The sequence below is a fragment of the Neolamprologus brichardi genome, unplaced genomic scaffold (assembly GCF_056152115.1).
Source record: "Neolamprologus brichardi isolate AB-2024 unplaced genomic scaffold, ASM5615211v1 NODE_ptg000031l+_length_7269946_cov_1, whole genome shotgun sequence".
Taxonomy (NCBI): Eukaryota; Metazoa; Chordata; class Actinopteri; order Cichliformes; family Cichlidae; genus Neolamprologus; species Neolamprologus brichardi.
The window spans coordinates 865,635-892,359 of record NW_028270136.1 but is presented as its reverse complement, the minus strand read 5'-3'; the positions used below and the strand labels follow the sequence as shown (position 1 = coordinate 892,359).

The 26,725-nt window shown below is 40.8% G+C and overlaps 2 protein-coding genes across 2 annotated transcripts in view; one reads left to right on the top strand and one right to left on the bottom strand.

The window, feature by feature from the left end:
• The window catches only part of igf2bp1 (insulin-like growth factor 2 mRNA binding protein 1), a 48,689-nt gene extending 35,867 nt beyond the window's left edge, over positions 1 to 12,822 (top strand). The window contains exons 5-15 of the mRNA XM_087837198.1: positions 3,493 to 3,556; positions 3,907 to 4,200; positions 4,522 to 4,656; positions 4,768 to 4,890; positions 5,658 to 5,793; positions 6,028 to 6,150; positions 6,258 to 6,374; positions 6,585 to 6,659; positions 6,769 to 6,900; positions 7,015 to 7,128; positions 8,948 to 12,822. Of these exons, the coding sequence (XP_087693324.1) occupies positions 3,493 to 3,556; positions 3,907 to 4,200; positions 4,522 to 4,656; positions 4,768 to 4,890; positions 5,658 to 5,793; positions 6,028 to 6,150; positions 6,258 to 6,374; positions 6,585 to 6,659; positions 6,769 to 6,900; positions 7,015 to 7,128; positions 8,948 to 9,103 (1,469 nt within the window). The 3' untranslated portion in view covers positions 9,104 to 12,822. The remainder of the gene's footprint in view (positions 1 to 3,492; positions 3,557 to 3,906; positions 4,201 to 4,521; positions 4,657 to 4,767; positions 4,891 to 5,657; positions 5,794 to 6,027; positions 6,151 to 6,257; positions 6,375 to 6,584; positions 6,660 to 6,768; positions 6,901 to 7,014; positions 7,129 to 8,947) is intronic.
• Positions 12,823 to 20,500: 7,678 nt separating this feature from the next.
• On the bottom strand, positions 20,501 to 26,510 carry prr15la (proline rich 15 like a). Its single transcript, XM_087837197.1, has 2 exons — positions 26,049 to 26,510; positions 20,501 to 21,054 (listed from the first exon to the last, which is right to left on the bottom strand). The coding sequence occupies exon 2, from the start codon at positions 21,024 to 21,026 to the stop codon at positions 20,676 to 20,678; it is 351 nt and encodes a 116-aa protein (XP_087693323.1). The 5' UTR covers positions 21,027 to 21,054; positions 26,049 to 26,510; the 3' UTR covers positions 20,501 to 20,675.
• Positions 26,511 to 26,725: the final 215 nt, after the last annotated feature.

The window sequence follows — 26,725 nt, the reverse complement described above, 5'->3', positions numbered from 1 at the left end:
ATAAAATGAATATTGATAAAGTTTACCTTTATGTACAGAATCGGAATATCGCAAAATATTTTTAAAAATTGCAATAATATCGTATCGTGGGATGTATGGTGATCCCCACCTCTGTTGATTATTGTAATTAATCAAGTCTTTGCTTCAATTGTTTAAAAAGTGGGCAAAGAGAAAAGCTTTCTTTTAATGATGATGATGTAGAAGTCCAGTTAGCACCTTCCACACAGATTAAACCCCTGCATCATCACTTTTTGAATTATCAAGCACACTACCAATATATTATTATTATTATTATTTATTACAAGCCATCAGTTCTTGGACATTAGTGAGAACAAGCAGATCTAGCAGGAATGTCACTGTTGAGGTACTCCATGGGACAGAAGTAGAAAATGCTGGCAGTATCATATAACCGACTGGCTAACTGTGGATATTAATCACTGATTCAATTTGAGCCTGGACCAGACAGCATGCTATTGATCCATAAACCTTGGAGTATGTGGTGCATGGAAAAAGCGCAGCAACTCTTTCTGCATTAGCTGATGGTAACATATATTCTGATCTTCATCTACAGTACCTTATAGTTACAGCCATATTATGAAAACATTAACCTGTGTGTTAGTGATGCACAATTACACCTGTACTCACTGCAGACACTTTTTTTGGATGCTTGTTATTTCCACGATTTAAGATGAGATACTTGAGTTATTCCAAAAGTTCAGGAATGACTGCGGGTGCCAATATCCATGCTTTAGAAAGCATATCTAGGGTTGAGTCATTCAGTTAGAGTACACAAAAAGGCTTCTGTCTTCTAAACCATTTTGGTGTTTAGTTGTTTTTAAAGAGAACCGTAACTCTCTGTGGTGTGCTTTTTAAATGTAGTAGCAAAACACAAAGAACCTTCCTGTAGCTGTCAGATGAGCAGAGATGGTGTATGACCGTGATGATTAAGGGGTACATGAAGTACATGTACTAGTACATGAAGTGGATACTTTGTTCTATTCGGTTCAGTTTTATTTAATTATACAGCACCAAATCACCACAACAGTTGTCTCATTATTGTAGGGTCATTAAGGTAGACCCTACAATAATGCATAATGAGAAAAACCCAACAATCAGATGACCCCCTTTGAGTAAGCGCTTTGGCGACAGTAGGAAGGAAAAGGAAAACTCCCTTTTAACAGGAAGAAACCTCCAGCAGAACCAGGCTCAGGGAGGGGCGGCCAGAGAGCGCCAGAGATTAATAACAAGTGTGATTCAGTGCAGAGAGGTCTATTAACACAGTGAGTGAGAAAGGTGACTGAAGAAGAAATACTAAACCTATTGCAGCATAACTAAGGGAAGATTCAGGGTCACCTGGTCCAGCCCTAACTATATGCTTTAGCAAAAAGGGAAGTTTTAAGCCTAATCTTAAAAGTAGAGATAGTGTCTGTCTCCTGCATCCAAACTGGAAGCTGGTTCCACAGAAGAGGGGCCTGAAAACTGAAGGCTCTGCCTCCCATTCTACTGTTAAACACTCTAAAAGTAGCTGTAGATCAAAGCACATTTTCACAATTTGGGCTTTCGGTGTGTTTGAGTGTGCAGGCCACAGATTTTGTTAAACCCTGCCTCAGAGAGAAGACTCAGGATTGCTTAAGTAAACTTTCCAGCACCAGATGCTAAATAACCAGTAATACAGTGGTCCCTCGTTTATCGCGGGAGTTACCTTCTAAAAATAACGTGATAAGTAAAATCCACGAAGTAGCCAACTTTATTTTTTACATTTATCATAGATGTTTTAAGGCTGTAAAACGACTCACTATACGCTTCATACACTCTTACAGACACATTTTCACACTTTTCTCTCGTTTAAACACTCAAACCTTCGTAGAAAAATAAGCCCAGTATTACAGGATGAAACCAAAGGAACCCACAGGTGCCTTTGACAGTGCAAAATGTTTAGTTGACATTGCCGTGTTTGTTGGGGGGAGGGTACAGCACTTCACACTGCTAGCAATCGAAGATTTACGTACATTTGACAAGCTGAACTCATTCTGTACTGGACAGGGGACACGGCAGGAGATTGACTGACAATGGGCTACAGCCGATCAGGACACAGAACACAATGCACTTAAAAAAAAAAAAAAGCATGCAAAATTGCGCCCAAAAAAAAAAAATCCCCAAAACAACGAGGCTGTGAAAGGTGAACGGCGATATAGCGAAGGACCACTGTAAATGACTGATTCATGTGTGTTTTCACCCCTTTATGTAATGTTTTTTGTACAATCACACTGTAAGTGGCCAAACCCGCCTGTTTAAATGCAGTTAGTACAAAAAGTATAGTTCTGCCAATGATAAATATCCATGTTGACCTAGGAGCTTGTAATCACCCATGTCCACCAGTAATAAAGCAATAAATATGTCATTGAATACACATGAAAAAGTGGTTTTTGATGACAAAAGCACACGTGCACTCTAGAACGCTCTGAGAGAGAATGCTCCGTTCTGTTGATGTTGGACCTGACCTCCGCCTTTGATACTGTGGACCATCATATTCTGCTAGATAGGCTGAGACACTGGGTGGGTATATCAGGGGCTGCTTTGGACTGGTTTGAATCCTATTTGCATGAACGATCCTTTTCTGTGGCTACCTCTAAGTACAGTTCCTCTTCTACTTTTCTTGCCTACGGTGTGCCACAAGGTTCAGTTTTGGGGCCTTTATTGTTCTTACTGTATTTACTTCCTCTTCAACACTTATTGAGCACTTTTAAGGACATTTCGTATCACTGCTATGCAGATGATATTCAGTTATATATCTCCTTTAAGCCCCATGATGTTTCCAAGCTACAGATTTTGCACAAGTGCATAGACTCTATTAGATGTTGGATGGCTGGAAACTTTCTTCAACTAAATGAGGAGAAGACTGAAGTTCTTGTTTGTGCTCCTAAAAATGTTGTACCTAGTGTTATGGAAAACTTGGGTCCACTTGCTACATTTGCAAAACCGTCTATCAGGAGCCTTGGTGTTAGTATTGACTCAGCTCTGACTTTGGATGCCCATGTAAAATCTTTGCTTCGCTCCTGTTTTTATCACTTGAGAAACATTGCTAAGCTGAGTCCCGTTGTATCGCGCTCCGAATTAGAAATTGTCATTCATGCATTTGTTTCATCTCGTCTGGACTATTGTAATTCTTTGTTTACTTGCTTTTGGAACTGTGGCCCCCAGATTGTGGAACTCTCTCCCTTTGAGCCTGAGATCTGTGGACTCAGTGGTCGCTTTTAAAAAAACAGCTAAAAACTCGTCTTTTTAAACTTGCTTTTGGTTGATTTTTATTTTTAGGTTTTAGCTTCTGTGAAGCACTTTGTGATTTTTATCTTGAAAGGTGCTGTATAAATAAAGTTTGACTTACTTACTTACTAATGTGTCACACACATCAGTCAGTCAGCGAGGATGCTGTTTAACCTGTTAATGAAACAAGTTACAATGTATTCAGTCTTCCTCGTTTCTTTCTTTCAGTCAACACAGATAGTGAGACCGCAGTGGTTAATGTTACCTATGCAACCCGGGAACAAGCCAGGCAGTAAGTTGCTCATCTTAATCTTTTTCCATCTCTTGTTCTTTCCACAGTCTTTTGAATTTTGGTCCATTTTGTGTATAACAAACCGCTGAGGTGTGTGTGAAAAGTTGAATCATGATTTTGTGTAGCATTGGTTACAAAATCTACCTGCAAAGAGTCTGTTGTTATGCTCTAATTAATTATGTAATGTATATATATATATATATATATATATATATATATATATATATATATGCATGTATATGTTTGTTGCGGTGACCTCTTAAAACTGCCGTGTTGATAATCAAATACTTTTAATGAAATAAAGTATGTAAAAGTAAATATGACTTACTGCCGCTGTGCTGGGTCCTCAGAGCCATCCAGAAGCTGAATGGATACCAGTTTGAAAACAATGCCCTGCGTGTCTCCTACATCCCCGATGAAACCTCTGAACTGGAGGGAGGCCAGCGGGGGCCTGATAACGGCCGGCGACCTGGCTACGGGCCCCGGGGCGGACCCCGCGGCGGGTCCCCAAATTCTGGGATGCCCTCCAAACCTCCACATGCCGACATCCCTCTGAGACTGCTGGTGCCCACACAGTACGTCGGCGCAATCATCGGCAAGGAAGGAGCCACCATTCGTAACATCACCAAGCAGACACAGAGCAAGTGGGTAACAGCGTGATGGGTTTATTTCACACTTAATGTATGATGTGTAAGATAGTTTGATGGATGGATGACAGCATTCTGATATGAAACCTTTTTCTAAACACTCCAGATTAAATTTATGATTTTAAATGCTCAGATTTAAAAGTTTGATATCTATTGCTCTTAGAAAGAAAAATCTGCTTTCATAACTGTATCGAGACACTCTGGTTCTTGTTAAAAAAATGCTTTTTTTAATATTTTAAAACTCTGCTTTTGAGCTTTTTCCCTGTGTCAGAATTGACATACACTATTCCATGTGTGTATTTCTTTCTGTTGCTGCAGGATTGACGTCCACCGCAAGGAGAATGCGGGTGCTGCTGAGAAGCCCATCAGCATTCACTCTACCCCTGAGGGCTGCTCAGCCGCCTGTCGCATGATCCTGGACATCATGCACCAGGAGGCCAAAGACACTAAGACGTAAGTTATCGCAGTGATCCAGCACGGTAACAACCTAATGCAGGAAAACTGATCCTGGAGCTGATGAGTTCTCTGTAGCAGCATGAAAATAACAGTGGGTTCCACTTGCAGTGCTGATGAGGTCCCTCTGAAGATCATGGCTCACAACAACTTTGTTGGGCGGCTGATTGGGAAAGAGGGACGCAACCTGAAGAAAATTGAGCAGGACACGGATACCAAGATCACCATTTCCCCGTAAGACACACACACACTAACTTGTGGTTGTGTATTAGCTGAGGTGAATGATTTATTGATTTAAAGCACAGAAAGACGCCTCACTGCAGCTCACCCATGAGCGGATACAATTTCTAGTTGAGCCACATCAAATTCAAATTCAAATCAAATTCAAATTTTATTTGTCACATACACAGTACGATATGCAGTGAAATGCTTAGACAACTGCTCGTGACCTAAAGAAAAAAGAAAAGGCTATGAATAAGATAGGAAATAAATATGAAAATTAAAAAGGGTAAATTTAACTTGGAAGGAATAAAATAAAATATAAAATTTAAGTTAAAATTGAGATAACTACAACACAAATTAGAATGAAGGGTAAATTTAACTGGGAAAGAATAAGATAAAATATATAAATTAAAGTTGAAAATAAAATAACTGTACAACAAAATACACAATACACAGTATAGAAATATATAAGAATGTATGAAGAAATATAAATATATATATATACACAATAACAGCAGCTGTACAAGTATTAACTGGAAATGAGGAATATAATGTCCAGTGTTGTGCAATCCACATTATTTAGTGTCTTGTGCAGTGCAAATATGCTTAAAGTGATGAAGTGAAAACAATGTCCAGAATGTCCAGTGTGTGTGTAAGAACCATATGTGTGGGTCAGTACTGTGTGGTGGTGTGATTGAGAGACCGTATCGCCTGCGGGAAGAAGCTCCTCCTCAGTCATCAGTGAGTAACACCTCGCCGTGTGCCGTCTCTGTGTGCAGTCTCCAGGACCTGACGCTGTATAATCCAGAGAGAACCATCACAGTTAAAGGCTCCATCGAAGCCTGCTGTCAGGCTGAGGTGGAGATCATGAAGAAGGTCAGAGAGGCTTACGAGAACGACATCGCAGCGATGAATGTGAGTGCACGCGCGCAGACAACTGGAGGGGAGCGCAGCGACGGACTTTGAACTCTGTGAACTTATGATAGCAATATGATGGCGAGGCTGTTTGAATCGTATTCAAATAATGTCAGTAGTGCAGCACGAGTACGAGATGTGTGCTTTTTTTCTTTGTGTTGGTTCAACACTAGAACCAGCCCACCTATTGTAACTGCCATTGCGGTTTCTTACCTACGCTGTCCTTCTCTGCAGCAACAGACACATCTGATCCCTGGCCTTAACCTGGGTGCTCTGGGCCTTTTCCCTTCTTCCTCCAATATGCCCCCACCACCACCTGGAAATGCAGTTGGTGGCACCCCCTACGGCTGCTTTGGGGTAAGATTACCTGAGAGATCAGCTGATTATAGTTTTCTTTCTTTGTTCTTTTTAAAAGACTGTTGCTATTTATTTAATGGGATTTTCTTGGCTTTGTTTTTTTTCAGGCTCCAGAACAGGAGACGGTCCATGTTTACATCCCAGCACAGGCGGTGGGAGCAATCATTGGAAAGAAAGGACAGCACATCAAACAGCTGAGCCGCTTTGCTGGAGCCTCCATTAAGGTGTGTTGATAAACTCAGATGCATCTTGTAAACACTTTTCAGGGGAAAAATACTTTGTTTGCATCTGCAGAAAGGTATTTTGAAAATACTAATATTTCCTTTTCCAAATACTGCTAGATGGTGAGGACTACAGAGCATTTACACGTCTACTTAGATTTGATCAAACCAAACACTGAGATTTGAATAATGTCTTTCTTGTGTCTCCTTCAGATCGCACCAGCTGAATCTCCAGACTCCAAAATGAGGATGGTGATTGTGACAGGACCCCCTGAGGCTCAGTTTAAGGTAATCACTGACAGTCATTTACCTCTTTTGTTTGACATAATATCCCTGGTTGGTGGAACTACTTGTTGTTGAAAAGTGTTAACCTTCTTTTGTTTGCCCTCTCCTCCAGGCTCAGGGCAGAATCTATGGCAAACTGAAGGAAGAGAACTTCTTCGGGCCAAAGGAAGAAGTCAAACTTGAGACTCACATCAAGATGGCAGCTGCTGCTGCAGGAAGAGTGATTGGCAAGGGAGGCAAGACGGTAAGCCACAAAACCGTATACCTTGGTCTACTTCCAGGAGTAACATATTCTGCACATCAGGGTGCTTTAAGTAAGGACCGTTGCTGCCGCACTGACCAAGTCTCGTGTCTCCAGGTGAACGAGCTGCAAAACCTGACAGCAGCTGAGGTGGTGGTTCCCAGAGAACAGACACCTGATGAAAACGACCAGGTCATCGTCAAGATCAACGGGCATTTCTATGCTAGCCAGGTACACCTTTACTGTTTTGTAATGTGCTCATATATCATGTTCTCAACAAACTGTTCTATGGTTATAAACTATGAAGTATCACTACTGTTACAATGACCTTTGTAATGTGTCATTTCAATTGTTTTGACACATCATTAGGTCAGTTTTTGTTTGCAGGTATTTTTCTTTGACTCTCATAATCCAAAAAGTGTGAGTGTGAGACAAATTCAGTGACCACTTCTAATTAGCACTGATGGGGAAAAAAGAAAAAACCAATCTGATTGGTTGAAATTTGAACTCACATCTAGGTGGTGCTAATGGTTACTCAGTGCCCTGTTGCGTATAGGGGTGGGTTTTTATAATCGATTTATCAATTAAAATCGATTCTGGCTTGGATAACGTAAAATCGATTCATTAAAATCCTGAATCGATTTTTTAATATAAATTTATTTTGCCCAAAATGCCAGAATCTCTGGTGAAATCTCACAAAATTTCAACAACCACCAAACAGCTAAGAGAGAGCAGGAACACGGATTCTGCACAAAGACTTAAACACACAGCGCGACCCGCGGATCAGAATCAGTGAGATGTCGCCTTTCTCATGGTCGGGGCTGAAAGCCGACAGCTCGCTGATTCTGATGTTTTGGCGGGTCTGCGCTTTGTGTTCACGCCCTTTTTGCGCTGATTCTAAAGCTGTTAGTTTGATGTCTCTCCAAACAATATTGACTGAACCAGCAGCAAAAAAAGATCCAAACTACACTTCACATAAACATCGTCATGTTTGATGTTTGTCACTCTGACTTTTACTGTTTTGCTTCGACCACGATGCACAGCTCTCTCTCTCTCTGTACTGTTTTCTTCATTATTCGCTTGCTTGTTACGCACAAGTCTACCGTTGTTCACAGCGCTGTCGGCCGACGTTTTTTTTTTCGTTTTATATACTTCCGAAAAGAAAACCTAATTTCTGCTGTTCAATACTGAACAAATTTAAACTTTTTAAAATTATGCAAAATGCAAAATGCTTAGCCGTGTCTCTAATAAAACCGCTGTAACTTCAGAGGTAATGTTCATGTGTTGATTAATGGTTTTCTTTCGTTTTTGATGTACTGCAGAATATTTTTATAAAATCCCAGGCCAGGAAAATCGGCTTCATGTTTTTCTGTGTTTTATCCTCAGCTACTTTGACACAAAGGCATCTGCTGTGATGCTCACACCTTTCATAAAGTCTGGAAAGTGTCAGCTTCCTTTTTATAGATACAAAAATATGTAAATGTACTGATCTGAATTATAATATTTCTGACTGTCAAAATTTCCCAGATTCTAATCAAAGTGAATCAAATCGATTCGGGACCTTGTGAATCAGAATTGAATCGATTCTAGAAATCAGTGACGATACCCAGCCCTAGTTGCGTATTTAACACCTCATACATTATAACACATTCATGGCTTAGTCATATTTATTTTATTCAGCACTGTATGCTCGCTATGCTAAGCTATGTTAGCTTAGCTACCAAAAAGATGTTAGCATTTATAAGTAGCCAATGGCATGTGATTGTCTTTATGAAGTATCTCTGCTAACATTGATTCATTTTAATGGTGCATATGTTCACGCTGCTCATACTCAGAAGGTTCATCTTCTTGTCATCCTTGATTGTCTAAAATATCATTTTTGTGTACTTGAACTTTTTCTTGATGCCTTCTAAAAACCTAAAATTGACCAAACTCTGAAGTCGCAGTTTTGTCTGCTATATTTAACGTGTTGCTAACTTTGTCTCCCTGCAGTGGGGGAAAAAGGCGTAACTTATGCAGCTCATCTTCTCAACTCTGCTCTGTCTCCTAGCTGGCCCAGAGAAAGATCAGAGACATTCTGACCCAGGTCAAACAGACACAGAAAAGCGGAGTTGGCATGGGCCCTGGCCCTCACTCGCCGGGCTTCACAGAGATGGGCAGACCTACGCAGGGACTGACTCAGGACCACCAGCCACGCAGGAAGTGAGGGGTCCCCGCACCCTTCTCACATGCCGCGGGCCCCCTGCCTGACGGAAGGACAGACAGACAAATGCACGAACGGATAGACGGACGGATACATGAGAGCGACACACGGACCCAGCGAGAGACAGGGAGAGATATAAAGAGGGAGAGAGTACGCCCAATAATCACAGAGAAAGACAAAGAACAAAGACGAATGAAATCAAAAAGATGAAACAAATAATAAAAAGAGGATTAAGGAAAAAGAAACAGAACAGAGATCAGATTCCAGGCCAGAAGAGAAACTGAGTGAGGATGGTGGGATGAGGGTAAGGAGGAACATGGAGAGACAGAGGGTATAGTATCCTCCTAGTGTGCCTCGGGATGGCTGCAGCCAGCTCCTCATCTGCTCTAACTTTATGGGATCCCACCCAGATAAGTCGAAACAACATGGCCGACTTTATTCTCCATGTATGGATGAAGCAACGCTATGGTGGGTTCCGATTTATAGCAGATCTGCGTTTCCCAGGTACACTAGCAGGTGCCTTCTTGTCCTATCGCCTCCAAGAGACCTCTCCAACCATCTGCAGTCAGTCCTATATTTTAAAGGTGGTTTTTTTTTTAACATAGAGATATATGTATAGAAATGTTTTATTCAGAGCTATTATTAATAGAATGCAGTGAGGTGGAGCTGGGAGAAGGAACAGGGGAACTGCTGTAGTGGCACAGGAGGATAGGTGCGGGGTCTGGCACTGCCTCGCCCGCCCCTAACCTACTGGCCAAATGAGAGCCTAGAAGAGGGGCCGCAGATGTTAACACTGCTCTTTTAAAACCTTTCAGGATAGTAGAGAGATTAAAAGGAAAAAAGAGAAAATATGAGGTTGTAAATATATAATCTTCATGTAAATGTAAAAAAAAAAAAAAAAAAGCTGCGCCTGGCCGCCTTGCCTTTCCTCTTTAAAAAAACGAGGACGTCTTCTCTATTTTTCTTAGTCCCCTGCCTGTACTGTGTAGCATCATTTAGCCTACAGTAAGGCTCGGGGCTGGGGAGGCACTGAAGATGCCCTTCCAATATTTAGCTATGTGGCGGAAGGCGCGGCAAGAGACAGTAACGGGAGTGGAGGTCGCAGCTGGTCCTGCAGTTCTATTGCAGCGGCTTAGCTCACGCGTTAGATTAAAAAACAAAAAAACCAACTGCCAGCAGCTGTGCTCGCTGGCGAGCGACCTGCGCCCCAAACGGCATATTTTATATATATTATATATATATGATATGTGAGTTAGCCCGGCCCCTGGCGTGAATGTATTGAGGCTTTGCTTAACAAGTATGAGCAAGTGTGTCAGCGACAGACATTCTGCTCATTACGTTTGTGCAGAAAGTCAAGGTCAGTGTCAGACGGAGAGTCGGGTGCTTCAGCCATCCCTGCGTTTTTTCTCTTAAATAAAAAATGCCTTTAATGTCCGCAGTGATGAAGGCAGTCCGAGGCTGACCTTGGCCGAGCACTAAAAGCAAAGTCTTCCAAAGCTCCTTGCCTTGAGCTCAGCAATGGTAATATCGTTACGAAAGGGAGCAGCTTCCTCGTTCTCTCTCCCTGTCTGCTGAAGGCCTGTGGGCGGAGCCTCCAGACCCCGCCTGCGTATGATAATGAGGGGCGGGGTCGATGCTTGGACGCTCTCGCCAAGATTAGAACAGATTAGAAAAGAAAAAGAAAAAACCTACCTCAGGGTAAAGTTACCTCAGTATTCCTTTTTTTTGCTTGCTGGTCTTCTATATAATAGGAAAAAAATTGCTGAGAGTCCTGAATATTTTTTTATTTTTTTAAGAAAAAGTATTTTTTTTTTCTTTTTAGGTATTGAGTTATGGCTTTGGTATTTTTTTTTCCTTTTTTCTGTTTTCTGGTGTGATGGTTGAATGAGTTCAGGATGACAAAGATGCTGTTTTCTTTTTTCCTAAGCGGAGAGAGATCGGTCTGCTGGTGTAGAGAAGAAACGGGTCCCATTTTTCCATCTTTTGGGGGGAAACATGCTCGGTCTTCCTGACGTGTGAGTGGAGCCTCTGTAGTCTGAAACAGAGAAATGGCCAAAAGGGAGTTATGTTTAACTCGAGAGAGGATCCTCAAGTGCACATGGTGACCAAGCTCGCCACCGGGGTAATCGGATAACCTTTGTGTCATACCCCGTTCCTGTGGCTTGTGGCCTGCTGTGTGCCCTGAAATAGCCTCCTCTCCTCGTCTTATTTTGACGACATTGCCACGAAGCGCCAAACATTATGAGACGGCTTTACAGACCTGCATATGGCATATGAAAATGCGACCTTTCTCACCTGGAGGTTGGGAATTTAAATATTAGCGGTCCACCTACCGAGTAGCTGTACTGTGTCAGGTGTTCTACTTACACACAGGAACTAGCTCTGACTTCTCTGAATGTGAATATTTATTACCCGTGCACTGACCGTGCCACCTCAGATGCTCCCTGTTGGCTACACGTGTGCTTGTTGTGTGTGTGTGTGAATGCAGGCGCGTCTGTGTTCGCTGGTTTTAAATGTTCCTTTTTTTAAAGTCAGGGGATGTGGTTGGGTGATGTGGTTGAGGAAAAAATAAGCAGATAAAAGTAGGATGAGAACCCAGTGGAGAAAATCCACAAATCTTTTAGAGGAAAAAGCTGGGAGCGACAGCAACGCAGCTGGGATAATATTCTAACCTGTACATAACATGTTCGAAATGTGATCTCTAACCTTTTGTACTTTTGGAGAAAAAAACCTTAAAAAATCAAAGTGGGAAAGAACCATCAGACAGAAAGGTTGCGCTTAGCCAAGTTGCGGAAGGACACTGCCAAATAACTGTCTTTTTAATGTCTTACCTGTGCTTGGTACAAGCTTAATCGGCTACCCCACCAGCTCATCAACAAACAGGGAAAAATCTATTCCACCTCGCCTGCGCTTGTATTTTTGCCCAGAGGCGCTAACGTCACAGCTCGACTCTGTTAAGTCTCCACCTCTTTCTAAACCACAGCGCTCCGTTCACAGCCACCAACGTGCTATTCAGGATTCATCCCTCAGCCTGCGGGCTTTTGGACATTTTTTATTTTTCATTCTTATTTAGTACAGCAAGCTTTGTTTGGAAGTGACATCTGGGGACGTACTGTTGCACTAATCGATTAAAGATTTCAGCAAACAACGGAAACAACTGAGAACATCTGATGCAAATCTAAAAAAACAAAAACAGTGGAGGGTGAGGAGTCAGAGTTTTCTCCCTTCTTGCTCTTTCACACCACGTTTTCATGCTTTGTCGTTGCTCTTCTGTCCTCTGGTAGAAGAGTGATTTTGGAGTGGGCGGGAATGTAAGGGTCCCTTGCCCTCTCTTGCGCTGGTCTCCATCGTGTTCGTTTTGCTCGCTTCTGTTCAAAAACGTTTTTCTTTATTTTTCCCAGAATCCACACTCTGAGTCTTTATTGGAAAATAGTTGAATTTCACCCCATCTTATTGTTTAGCTTTTTTTAATGCAGAAATCTACAGCTACTTAATGAGACGAAGTACTAACATGTAGCTCAGTATGTCACAGTGACTGTGCCAAACAAACAGGAAGGGGCGGAGTCCAAAATGCAGTATAGAGCCACGTTAAGCAAATGAGCTCGCTGAGAAGGACTTGAAGTATTTTAGAACTCAGGTGAAGTTTCACCTGAACCCTTCATGTCTCGTTACAATAGAGACGACAGTACAGTTTAAACTGAGGCGCGCCCGTGCCGTTCGCCACGCCCACTCTGTAATTAAGAATGTAGAAAAAATGGCTCACACAAATTGCAGCCGGAGACAGAGACAAAAATCATTTATTTCTTCATTTTCATCTGGTTTTCCTCTCTGTTCTGTTTTTTTCTTTTGTTTTATTGCAATTTGAGTGATTGAGTCAATAAGTTGTATCAGCTAGTGGACAGAGTTTGGTAGTGAGAGGTGCCACGTGGTATAAAAACAGTATCATTGCCAGCACGCTAACATTTGAGTTAAAACCGACACGGTTTCTAACATTGTTTAAAGGACCATACCAGTGTTTCAGACGTGTTTACCTGTTGCTTGTGTGCTTGTTATGGCTGACCATTTTCTACAACCTTTCCCCACTGGTTTCATTTCACTTTGATATAGAGCTCCAAGAAGAAAGACAAACCTACTGACAAACAGTTATTTAGGGCATCCAAAAACTTCCTCTCATAAGTCTAATATTCATAACAGTCCCTGTTCTTGTTATGACTTCTGGGCGAAGGTTTAGCTGTTTGCGCCACCTTTGCCCGTCTCTTGAGCAAGTAGATGGTGAAACCTCATGTGGCTTGTATGAATTAGTCACTGATGTCATTTTGTAACCTATAAAAGATTCAGCTAATATTGGTTCCAAAGTCACATATTTTCACAACTTACCAGAGCCAGAATTTTGCTTTTGTTTCTACACAATCACAAAGTTGACGCTGTGGACCAAAAAAGCAAAACTGTGAGCTGAAAGAAGCTAAAATGCTCCTGGTGATGAGTCTCGGCTGTGTCACACGTAGTTATTTGAGTTACGTCTGTCGTACTTTAAACCCGGCATGCTTTAGAACGTGGTCAGCACTGATGAGAAGCACACGCAGTAAACTGGCAAAACAGATCCTGACTGGTATTGCCCCTTTCCGACTGAAAGGAAATTCTGACTTGAGTAAACTTATCTTACCTGATCAAAAAACAGACAAAAGACGCACACACACACACACGCGCACATACACACACTGACTCCAGGATGGGCAGAGCACAAACTCCTCCATGTTGTGTCCCTAACACCTCCCCACCTCTTACCCCTCTGTCCGTCAGCAGGAATGGGGCTTTGACAATTCAGAAACAGAATCTGACAGAGGGACTCCTTTCCCAATAAGGAAACACAAACAAACAAACAAACAAACCTCTTGACACATAACTAGGAACGCTACCTCAAAACACAAGCAAACTCAGCTAGAAGATTGTCTCTTGTTGGTTTGTACAAAGAAAAAAGTAACAGCGAGCAGTCAGACAACAACGTGACAGTGTTTTAGTACAAACCCCCCCCCCCCCCCCCCCCCCCCGTTTCCCCCCCCCCATTCTTGGACTTTATTAATTTATTTTTCAGCTTTTTGCAATTGTACCTCTTCAGCTTAGAGATGGGACTGTAAAAGTAAATGCAAAAAAATAAAATAAAATAAAAAATACATGAATAAAAAAGAGAAAACACACACACACACTCACTCTATGGACACATTGTGACGCAGGGTGACATGAGCCAGACGGGATGAAGATTTTCTTCATGCGTAGGGAGGAAGTGAGCCGGTCATCGCAGGGCGTCAACTTGTTGACCTGGGAAAGGTGTTTCAGTTAAACTGCTCAAAGCTACCGATGCTACTCGCTAACCCTCCTTCACATCACAGCTTAAGACAAACTTAATTTCTTCTGCTCGTCTCGCTCTGACCACACACTAAAATTACTCGTAACCCTCCCTCGGCTCTGCCCTGCTGCTCACCTCCCAAATCAAGGGGCACAACACCTATAACCATGTAATTATTTTGTTGATCTACCTCTTAGGAAAAGGAAAAAATAGATAAAAAAAAAACTTTTGAAAAAGGACACAAAATAACTAAAAAAAAAACAAACAAAAAAAAGTCATTTGAAAGAAATATAGGTAAATAAATAACTGGGTAGTGGCATCTCCATATACTGTAGTGGATAGTCTATTAAAGGAAAAAAACGTACTTCTTCCAAAGATGATTTTGTTTTCTTTCTGCATTCTGACTTGTATTTGAAATGGAATATTAAGGAAATTGGGAGATGGAAACTCTTGCCACCAATTTTTAATTTTCTTCTGTAACAACCCAGCATAAGAGATTTCTTTATCCAATTTGCATTTTATGTAGTTTGTTTCATTAAGCTTTCTTTAACTTCAAAATATTCTTTTGGTTGACTTTACATTTTTCTCTCTTCTTTATGACAGCAGATTGAATCTCTTGTGTTTGGGTGCATTTAGCATTTTCTTTCTCTCTGTGAAAAGCCTACATGAGTTAGTGCCCTGCAAGGACCTTCTATGCCGACTGATGATTTATTTTCAATTCCAATGAAAAGCAAAAGGACCTGTTGTTTTAGCTGATTATGTAGCTGCAGCTGGAAGGAGGGAGGTCCTCTGTACTGAGCTGGATCTAGAATAATCACATTTTGACCTAACCTCAAATTAATAAAGAAACCATCTCACTGTTGACTGCGCAGCCTGAGGCGACTCCTTGCTCATCGGGAGTGTCAGGTCTTCCCTCCTTCCAGCAGATGGCACCGTTGGTTTTTACAGTATATGGACTTTCACCTTCTGCCTGCCTGATTCCTTTAGTCGTCATCAACACTTGTTTTAAACTCCTTGTAAACAAAACAGAGCATAGATATGAATGTGTTATTAAAAGACGAGAGAACTGACCTTCTTGGCTTTTTGTCTTTTTGTGTGGCCTTCACAAAATCTGAAACATTATACAAAGACAATGAATGATTTGTCTAATGTGGTGAGATTTTCAGGATTTTTACAGCTGTTCATACCTGCGCAAAAGCCTTGAGCCATTTTAAAAAAATATTTCATATTTCATTGTGATTTCTTGTTTTTTTTTCTTAAGTGGTCTTCAGCTGTAATTCTCAAGGCATTCTCAAAATTGTTTGCTTTTTCATTGGACATTGAGGCTTGTTTGCTAGTCCACTTAACACCAACCTATGAACTATTCAAGTATAAAAAAGACACCGAACCCAAATTTTCTCTGCATAAGAAATTGGCAAAGAACCAATTTTAAGTTGCATCTTTAGGTACTTCTAAAAAAAGTGACTTCCAAGTGACGTCTTCAGTCTCAGCTGACTGCAGGTTTCCCCAGTAAACAGTGTCTTTGAGAACCTTTGACCTCACAGCCCGTTGTTCATTCAATTGACTAGTTTTAGTCATTCTGTAGGTGTACTGTTTATAAGGTTGTAAATAACTTTATAAATTTTATTACATTTATTTATTTGTTTACAATATTTACATGTTTATTATATACGTATTTTACTGCTATTACTACTATTTTGGAAAAAAGATCAAAGTTGAAATTTTCAAATGTCTTTAAAATCTTAGGTAATTACCACAAAATAAGTGGAATGGCTGAAATAATGTGATTTATTATTATTTATGATCCTTCATAAATTGAGTCTGGAGGTGTAGACTCAAAACGGCGTGCAAACACCTGCAAGATTTCTCCTCTGCCTCTTGTGTACTACATATGTACATGGTTTCTAGCCATGTACATAAAACACAATTAGTCATAGCTGCAGTGTCCGTCTCTGCTGTATTGATGGCAGAGGGCACGAGTTTGTGGAAGCAGCTATGTATTTTTGGATTAGGATTGATATTAAGTTTGTGATAATGATTCAGTTTGTTGTTGAACATAATTACACACCAATGTATTTTTGACTAAATTATTATTTTTACGTCCTTTAATTAAATACCCTAAAAAAATGACAGTGCCTTTTTAAGGAAGGGAAATGTGCACAAAAGGCTGAGGTTTGCCTTATTACACATAATCTGGAATGAAGATCAGTGGGAACATCACAGAGTGATGAATCCAACTATGAATTTTTTGTTTAAAATTCTCTTTAACACAGAGGTGAGGAGAGGGGAACAGCAGTGTCTACAAATGTAAAACAGATGTCTATAGATGCTCATGAGTGGGGATCGTGTCATAATTGATGGAATTATGAGCACAAATATTGATCCACTTGAAAACATCTGATTGCCTTTAAATTTCGGCATGATAATGAACCCAAACTTACTGTCAATGCAATGAAGGCATACCTGTGCTGAAAAAGACTCAGTGGAACGCTATCAGTGACACACTGACCTCCCCAGAGTTCGGATCTCACCATCACTGAAGCAGTGTGGGATCGTCTTGGCAGTGAACAAAAGAAAAAACAGACAGCAATCAAAGAAGAACTTCAGAATGTCTTACAAGAACCCTGGAGAACTACAAGACCAAAGATTGTCTACGAGAGTTCAGGCTGTGCTGAGGAATAAAGACAGTCATGCTGCCTTTTCAAGCTGCATGCATGTTTGCTCATGCTTCAATAATCTGCTGCAAGCCTCACCAAATGATAAAGGAATGAGGTGCGGGTCAAGACTGGGAATAGAAAGAAAACAAAAAAACAACAACTTTGTTTAATTTTAATATTTTCTACATTTAAATATCTGTAAAGACTTACTGTTATGCCTGACCTCCTGTGTACATATTAAAGGTGTTTAAACTAAAAATGTCAAATTTACTCTTATAGACATGAAGGTTATGCATAAGGTCAATAAGGAAGCTCTGTATTCACTCATCTCTCTGCTCTCCCAGCTGTCCGACTGCTAGTCGAAACCTTTACATCACTTCCTACGTGTAAGACTCGATGCTTTATTGCTGTAGTCCAGTCGTCTTTCCTCCTTCTTCAAGTCAATCTGAATACTTTAAATTGCACGTCTCATTCTCTTGCCTTCAGTCTCTCCCATGTGTCCTTCAGCAGTGAAGGACTTCTTCTTCTTCTTCTTCTTCTTCTTCTTCTTCTTCTTCTTCTTCTTCTTCTACTACTACTACTTTGTTGCCAAATTATAACACTGGGTTCATTATGCTGCTGCAAAACCAAACATGCAAATAGTCCGTTTATTATGCCTTTAACCACTAGAGGGCATAATTTTATCAAACAATGTCACACTCTTTATGACGTTTCCTTTTGTATAACTTTTTCAATAACTGTCGAGGACTATTCTAATAATAATGGATTGCATTTATATAGCGCTTTTCGGGACCCCTCAAAGCGCTTTACAATTCCACTATTCATTCACTCTCACATTCATACACTGGTGAAGGCAGCTACAGTTGTAGCCACAGCTGCCCTGGGGCAGATTGACAGAAGCGAGGCTGCCATATTGCGGCATCGGCCCCTCTGGCCAACACCAGTAGGCGGTAGGTGAAGTGTCTTGCCCAAGGACACAACGACCGGGGCTCGAACCGGCAACCTTCCGATTACAAGACAAACACCCAACTCTTGAGCCACGATCGCCCCTATGTGTAACTCTGTATCACGATTCTGTAAAATAAATAAATAAATAAATGAATGAATAGTTGCACAGCTGATAGCACTACACACCACAAAAGCAAATCATTTGGGGGTTAAAAGTTGCAGTTTTTATTCATATAGCAATTATTTATATTACAAATGTATAATAGCAATGCCAAGTACCACAATCAGTTGATTACAGTCGAATCAGTTGCAGAATTGAACTGAATAAAGAATTGAAGGATACCACCTTAATATCACACAAAGTTAAAACTAAACACTACTACTAAACAGACTAAAAGTTGATGTTTGCAGTGTAGATGCTGTAAAAGAAATGAGCACTTTTCTGAAACAAGCTTCTTAAGTCAATTGTAAGCTCCTTTTTATTCTATTTTTGTGGACACAACACCTTTCAGGGTTGCTGGCCTTTCTTGAAATAGAACAATAGACTGAAGAAGAAAAAAGACCAGCAGGGCTCACCTGTTATATGCCTTTAAACAGGCAAATGTTCTCATGAAAACCAACGATGAGCAGTGGCTGAACAGTGAAATTCTATTTTGAGTTAAACAATGGCGCCCTCTAGTGGGCGATTCTAGGAAAAGCGTGTTTCTCCAGCTAAAATGAGAAGGCAATACTTGAGTCAGAGTTGGATGTGTTCTTCTGTTGGATAACAAATGAGATGAAATGAATGTGTGGGTGTCCGTGAGCACCTCAGTAATGTCTGTTCAGCATGTTCAATGTTCTTACTCCAGGTTTGCTGGTTTAGTAAAATACATGAAGAAACATGATTTAAACTGGAATTATTTAGACACACCTGCTTAATGAGCTTTATCAACCCCCCCCCCCCCCCCCCCCAAAGGAAACAAAAACAAAAAAAATCACACACAAACTATATTGCTTAACACATAAACTTCTATAGATCTACAAAGAAAAAAGAAATACATGAGGCAAGCATTATTTACTGCTACACATTGGACAAAAATCAGGACATATTCAAATTCATTGCAAGGACAAAACTGCCTCGTGGTGTCCAGTGTCCAGAAGGTTGTCAGACAGTCACGTTTCTTCTCAATTCTAGAACATTCAGACATGTGTATCACACCTGAAATGTCCCGATGAGTTTGGAGAATTGGTCGCGAGCGAAGCTCAACATGCTAGCTATTCACCACAACTTATCACACCAATGAGATTTAAGTTTTCCTTCTGTTTCCTCGCTACTCAGCTGCATCTTCTCCCTCAGTGTTAGATCTGGGAAAGAGTACGCTGGTTTCACTTAAAGAGCTTTATGAAAAGGGTAAACAATTTAAGTGAAAAAGCTTCATAAATTGTTACTAATTACTAGTTAACCTCCCATAATTTACAAGTTCCTGCATTTCATTTTTATGGACATTAACATCAGTGACTTCTAGCATCTGCCTTCAAACTTCTGGTTGATATGGTCAGTTGTGGAAATTCAGAGGTGAACGTTCCCCAACATTTAACTCCGTGTGAAGAGTCTGAAGAGTGTGGGGTCATTTCTTTTTAAAGAAACCATGGTGGATTTCAGTCCTGTAGCCACTAACTTTACTGGTTCCAGTGTTTGACCCAGTAGTTCTGTTGTGCTTTAATGGTGCCAAATTTTGATTCTAGTAGAATTTGTTTTGTTTTATGTCAATACAACCACACAAACAAACAAAAAGTAGATAATTTTGTTTGAAAAACAGAAACAAAACAATGTGGTTCCACATTTCTATTGGAAAGAAGTAATATCCACATATTGTTTTAGTTTGTATTGTTGGCCACTGTATGAAATCTGAAATATCAGCTGATAAACTATAACGTAGTGGTAAAAGAAATTCTTTAAAGCCAGTCTGGGAATTCTTATTTGAACCAGTCATTTGATGAAGTGTTTCTTTGTGCCCATTATCATAGTGCAAAAGTTCAACTATAATTAAATGCATTCAATGCAACACATGAAGGAAAAAAGAAAGGAGAAAACTTTTCATGGATATTTGATCACCGGGACCTGAAATGATATTAATTTGAAAAACTATTTATTGCACTACTAGTATCACCACTCAGTGGGTCTGGTTTTTTAAAGCATTGAACTAAATATGCTATATGACACATTTAAGCTGTCATAGCTCGTGTTCTATCCAGTTTCTGCTTGGAGCCTGAGTTAAAGACACATTGCTGTGTAGATACAGTCCATGTGTGTGTCTGAGCTGAACTGTAGTCCAGGTGATCCAGTGGTGTTTATAAGGTGATGAGGCAGGGTTTCGACTAAAAACAGAGACTAGACTAATCGACTAAACAGTTGTTCAAATCCCTGCAACCACTTTTTGTCCTACTATCAGCAGCATGTGTTTGACCAAAGCTGAAAACAGACTGAAAGTGCCTCAAGATACAGATCTACCAGAGATCCTTGGCTGGATTTTGTTTTCCTTTCCTTCTTGTTGACTGATTGGACCGTTTGAACAGGGTATGTATTTTTTCCTCTCATAAATGCGTCTGCGTTAGTCTTTACATGTTTGTGAATCTTCATCCGTGTTCACTTCTCAGCCTTCTGGTTCTCATCCCTGGCAGGGCCACTCCCAGGAAACATCTCTGGGTTTTCCGCCAGTGTGGCTCTCACTCTTTTCTTCTCCTTAAACCTCCCAGAGTGTGACACTTTGACGTGACGCCCCTTACTGGCTGTCGTCTTGTCCACGATCTTCCCCAGTCGGGCTTCCAGCTGGGCATCTTCTGCTTGGGCAGCAGCTCCTGAGGCTGCACTTGAACGATGCTGACTGCTGGGTGAGTTGGACACAGACTCTGGAGGGATTTCATACAAAACCTTTGGTTGGGATTTTTTTCTCCTCATGAAAGTGAGCTTCCACCAGCCTGTCGATGACTCTGCCATGATGAATAAAATGTGGGGTGGAATAAACCTTAAGAGAAGAAAAAAAATGAATTAGGATGGCTATAAGAAAACTAGAGACTCGTTAATTTGTTATAAATAATTGTATTTAATAAGAATAATGTGCATGTGTGGGTAATAATTTCTGTTTATATATGTGTGTCTGCGTATCTAAACACTTTCTGCCCATGGCATTGTTAATATTTCAGTGTAATCCTATAGTTTCCACATTTCGTGGATACGGACATACTCATATTACTATATGCGCGTGTGCCTGCATGTCTGTGTAAGAAAAGCTGAATAGGAAGGCAAACATATAGGAAGTCATTGTGATTAATCCCCAGTGGGTGTGTGTGGGGTGTGTGTGGGGTGTGTGCATGTCTGATGTCAGATGATATGTTACAGTTCCTTGGAATTGTTAGTCTGCCTGCTTATCAGATCTACTTGCACTTTGCGCTGCAAACTGATTTCAGTTCAGTCTCTCAGTCTACAGAGTGGATTTGGACATTACTTTTCTTTTTATTGCACAGAAGCACGAGTTACAGGGCGATCTGTCCATAACAGAAAACTCTGGCTCTTTGCAAAGATCTGCACCAAACAGCATGCTAACGCTAAGCTAGCCAAGAACCCACAGTGATATTAAAAGCTGAGTGACCAACCCCAGCCTAGCAGCCATGCACTGGACTTCATCAGCTAACAAACCGATAACCAGTCAGGTAGCAGCCTCCATTTCTATCTGTTCAAGTTTCTGCAGTAGAATCACTGGAAGTCTCAGTGGGCTTGTTTTCATCTGTGTTTTGTGTCGTCCACATTGTGTTAATACCCAAATACTAAGAACATATGTGCGTCCTCATTAGGGAAGAAATAACCCCAACACTGATCCCAGTAAACCTCCAACATGCACGAACATTTTTATAACGTATCTATGTATCTGATAGTTGTTTGATAGATGTTACCTCCACTAACTGTACTCGCTGACCACCTTGACCACTTGTGTGTTTTTAGTGCAGTAATCCCTATATGGGATTGTGTGTTGCACCCATACAGTTTATTAATGTATCTTTTTATGGTAAATGGTAATGGCCTGCATTTGTATAGTGCTTTTCTAGTCCCTAAGGACCCCAAAGCGCTTCACACTACATTCAGTCATTCACCCATTCACACACAGGCGATGGCAAGCTACATTGTAGCCACAGCTGCCCTGGGGCGCACTGACAGAGGCGAGGCTGCCGGACACTGGCGCCACCGGGCCGTCTGACCACCACCAGTAGGCAAACATGGGGTTAGTATCTTGCCCAAGGATATTTGGCGTGCAGCCAGGAGGCAGCCTGGGATCGAACCACCTGAGCCACCTGAGCTACAGCCACCCCTTTTTAACTAAACTTGGTTGAAAATATGGTCACTTCATATTTCAAAAAGCAAACTAACAAGTTAATTTAATTACTGTACATTATTGGTAATACAGTAATATAATGCATTACTGTATAACAATTGTGTTGATAGCTGCATTACAAAGCTTTTCAATTCTCTGCATGATGAAGGGTTTACCGAAAAACACAACAAGAGCTCTCTATAAGCATCTACACAGATAACATGCTAACAGAAAGCTAACAGAAAGCTAGTCAGGAGCTCAGAGGGATGACAAAGCTAAGTGACCCCAGGCGAGCAGGATAGCCAGCTCTCAATGCTTTGAAAGATTCTTCTTCCTTTGTGTGTGTGTGTGTGTGTGTAAAAAAACTGTGTGACAGCAAGCTTGTTGCATTGTCGTCTCTATTTCTACCTGCTCATGTTTTCACAGTATAATTGCAGTTGCAGTCACTTTGGTTGGTTTGCAGCTTGCTGTGCATTGTCAGCTTTGTGTTTATACTTAATAACTAGATGGAGGAATTGAACTTGCTGTGAAGTTTGACCATCCTGCTGTGAAGCTAACAGCGCTGCCCTGCAATAAACCTGTAATGGCATTTTCTTATCGTTTAATCTTTACCTGCTGAACATTAGCACGCTAATACTCTCATGTGTAACTGTAGACAGAGAGAAGCTAACTCCTTCCCATGGCACTCAGTGTTTATGCAAAGCTAAGCTAATTTTCTTTTATCTGTGACTTTATTCTGTGTTTTGCATACAGATTTGAGATTGGTACAGATTATTTATCCAATTCTCAGCAAAGCAAGAAATAAATCCAAACTATTCTTTGGCTGCAGTAGACTCTGATTAAAACTATGCAACAATATGTGGACAGTACAGGCCATATAGTGTTAAAGTCTCCTACATGATCAAATAGTACCAGTGAGCATAATGATGGGCGTACTGGGCGGGGCAAAATACTATTAAATTTAATATAGGTGAAAGGGGAAAAAAAGGAAATCACCCAGCTTCATTCACATTGAGACCCCTTTTAAAAAAAATAATGTTCTATTATTTCGGCTTTAAAATGACCTATCAACTAAAGATCTCCCAGCTGGCATGCAAACTGGCTGCAGGCCAGCTCCTGATCGCCTTGTGGCCCCAGGCAAGTTTTTCTCTCAGCTGAGCAAATAGAAACTGACCACATTGTTTTATTTTGTTCTGTTTCTTTTCTCCTCGCTCACACACATGCCCTCTCTCAGTTTCAGGAGCATATGATACGCTCAGCTAACTGACTGTTGTGGAGCTTCTTTTGTCTCTTTTGATGTCGGTTCTATTCAGCTTTGAAGTGATAGCGAGCATCGACGTCTGAACCACCGTCTTTGAACACCTTTTAACTGCGGCAGCCAATTTCCTGCTTGTTGTTTAAATTTAAATCTTCGATCTCTTTTTTTTGTCGGTTCAAACACGTATTTGTCACACAATTCCTCGATGCGTCCTCACAACCGGTAGCTCCGAATTTAGGTTATTCTTCTCATCAGGATAAATTGCAGTAAGCTTGGTGATCCTCTGACTTTTGCTCTAGTGTGATCATCAGATCACATCCCTAATTATTCACATATTTTAAAACTGTCATCTGTAATTTATGCTAAATAACAAATACTGAGATGCTGAAAGAGGATGGTAAGCGTGGTAATGTCAAATTCAAAGCTTTTCCATTTATCTGCATTTGTGGCAATTCTAGAGTCTGTTGGGGTCCTAGGCAAAAAGTAACAGGGGCCCCTCCAAGAATTTATCACCATTGTCTGATGAATGCTGGTCAGAGGGGCCAGCGTTGGTTGTTTGATAATCATCGTGTCACAGCCTGCAGTGGTGGAGGTTTAGTTTTGTTAAATCAATCCGGTGGGCCCTGATCAGGTCTCTCCAACCGTCAGCTTCACACAGCCACTGCTGCAGTTTAAAGTTTGACCGCCTGCTTATTTTCAAGCAGCACCTCTGTCTGTAAGGAATAACTGGCTGAAGAAATCTTGACCTGAAAATCCACTGGTCCTGAAAAAATGGGGGTAATTTATCAAACTAGCTGATGAGATTAGTGGACTGATGTCACAGATGCACATTGTTAACCAATAAATGTTGCTGACTAAGATAATGGCGGCCAAAGTCCAACTTGAGGCCTTAAAACAGGAGTCCAAAGACCTGTGGTTGTGAGGATTCATGCATTTAAAAGCAACTCCGTGGCACCAAATGGTCAAAGTCCACAGACAGTTCATCTAGAAGGGATCGTCTGCCAAGCTCAATGCTGTGAGCTTCCTTTAGTGATGCTCCACAACGCTCTATTCAGTTTGGCTTGGTGTCTGTTGTGTTGTAGGAAGAGCAACTGTCCTGTTAAATAACAAAATCATACATTTTTGAACAGATTGGATCACTACTGTCACTGCAGATATGATGGTGCTCTGGGTGTAGTCTCTGCATTAATAGCCATAATGTTTACAATATGTGAGTGTGTGTGCGAGAGAGTATTGTACCTGGCAGGTACTAGACCAGAGTAGTGCTGTCACACAAAGCAGACATTAAAATGCATGTGCTTACAGCCACACTGTAGTGTAACAGCTCTAAGGAGCACATGTCTACAATCCAAGAACGCAAATGTTTTGTACAATCAATGAGCAGATTTATAGATGCACATATGTTATATATGTCCAGTAAATGTTGGCAAATTCAATGACAACTTTATGTGTGTGGATGAAACTGATAGCCAGCCTGAAAGGCAGACGTACCTAAGAAACCAAAACCCCACAGATCACTGATGAATGTAACGCTTTTTTTAATGTATTGAATTAATCCAACTGGAACTTTTAACAGTCAAAGATTGAATGCAGGGTGAGAAAATGTCAGAAGCTCAGAAACATTTCCTGATTAATGCATAAAGGCTTACTAACAAAAAACGATGTTCCTGCAATTATCAGTGTTAAACAGCTTTGTGAAAAACGAATGTGTGGTCTGAGCTCACACTCTTCTGCCTGTGGAAAACCTACAATGCCAGCGTTTTCTCACATCGTTTGTGGGTTGTTTGTGTAAACGTTAAGTCAAAATGTATTTTGGCAGTGTTGAGAAAAATGACAATATTTGATCATTAAGTGAGAATCTGACACGGTGCTAATTTAAACAAAAAGTTAAGTAAGCATTAACAATGCCAAAGTAGCAGAAAATAAATAAAAGCAGTGTTTCAGCAGTGACTCTGCTCACTCACATTTTAACATGTCAGCTTTCTACTGATGCAGAAAGGAAAGAAGTAGTTTATTAAGATGCAGCTACTTAAAAGTAAAGTAAAAATAATTTTATTCAGTGGTTCCTAATCAAATGTACTGACCGGACCTTGCTTGGAATTAGATGAAAAATAGAAAAAAATATTTGAAGAAAAATCTTTTTCTACTTCTTTTTTGTTTTCTAATCTTTATCCTGTTTGTCAAACATTAACTGACAAACATGACGTTTGATAAAATGTTTTACTTTAACAACGCAAGGACTTTAGAGCTGCTAACACCCACATGACAAACGGTCACTTCTATTTCTTAAGCCTTCAGAAGGCAACGCGTACATGGCAACAACGCGCTGCAGCTGTCATTTTTTCAAATCTCAGTTTAGATATTTTATTAAAGGCAGAGATGATTCTGGACTCACCTGCTGTAGTTGTGTTTCGCAACTTTCCCAATCACTTTCCAGCCTCTTTACTCCAGAATTTAGGCTTCCAGGCACAAAAGTTCAGCGTTCACTGTCCTGCTGACCTTTGTTTCACTGCTCTCTCAGACAGAAAGTGGGTCTGAGTTTACAAAGCCCAAGTTAATGATAAGCTGTCTTGGCAATCTGGCAGAAACATGGAATCTAATGCTTCACTTGACAGTTTTCAATCCTCGTTTCTTCATACAAGAGTGTCCGCAATCCATTTTGTTCCCGCACAACTAAGAAAGATTACACCTGCATCAGGAGGCCGTGTGGTTAAATGAGGACGTCTGACATCATCCACGCCGCTGAAGGTCTCTCTAAAAGGCTCCAACTCACAGACGACACAAGAACGAGAGCTAACTCACTCGTTCGGTCGTGTCTTTGTGTTCATCTCTGTATTTCCTCCTTTTTTTCTGTTCACTGCTCTGTCTGTCTCTTCTCAGGTGGTGCATTACAGGTGCTGCAGTTGGCCCCTCCCACTGACACACACAGACTGCACTGTGTGTGTACAATATTAACCACATTTCACTTCCTGACCTTAAACTAACCATCACTTTATCTCAGCCTACATCTTTCTCTTCAGGTTTCATAGAAAACTTTTAAACTGCCAAAGTATGTCAGCAAATAATGATCCA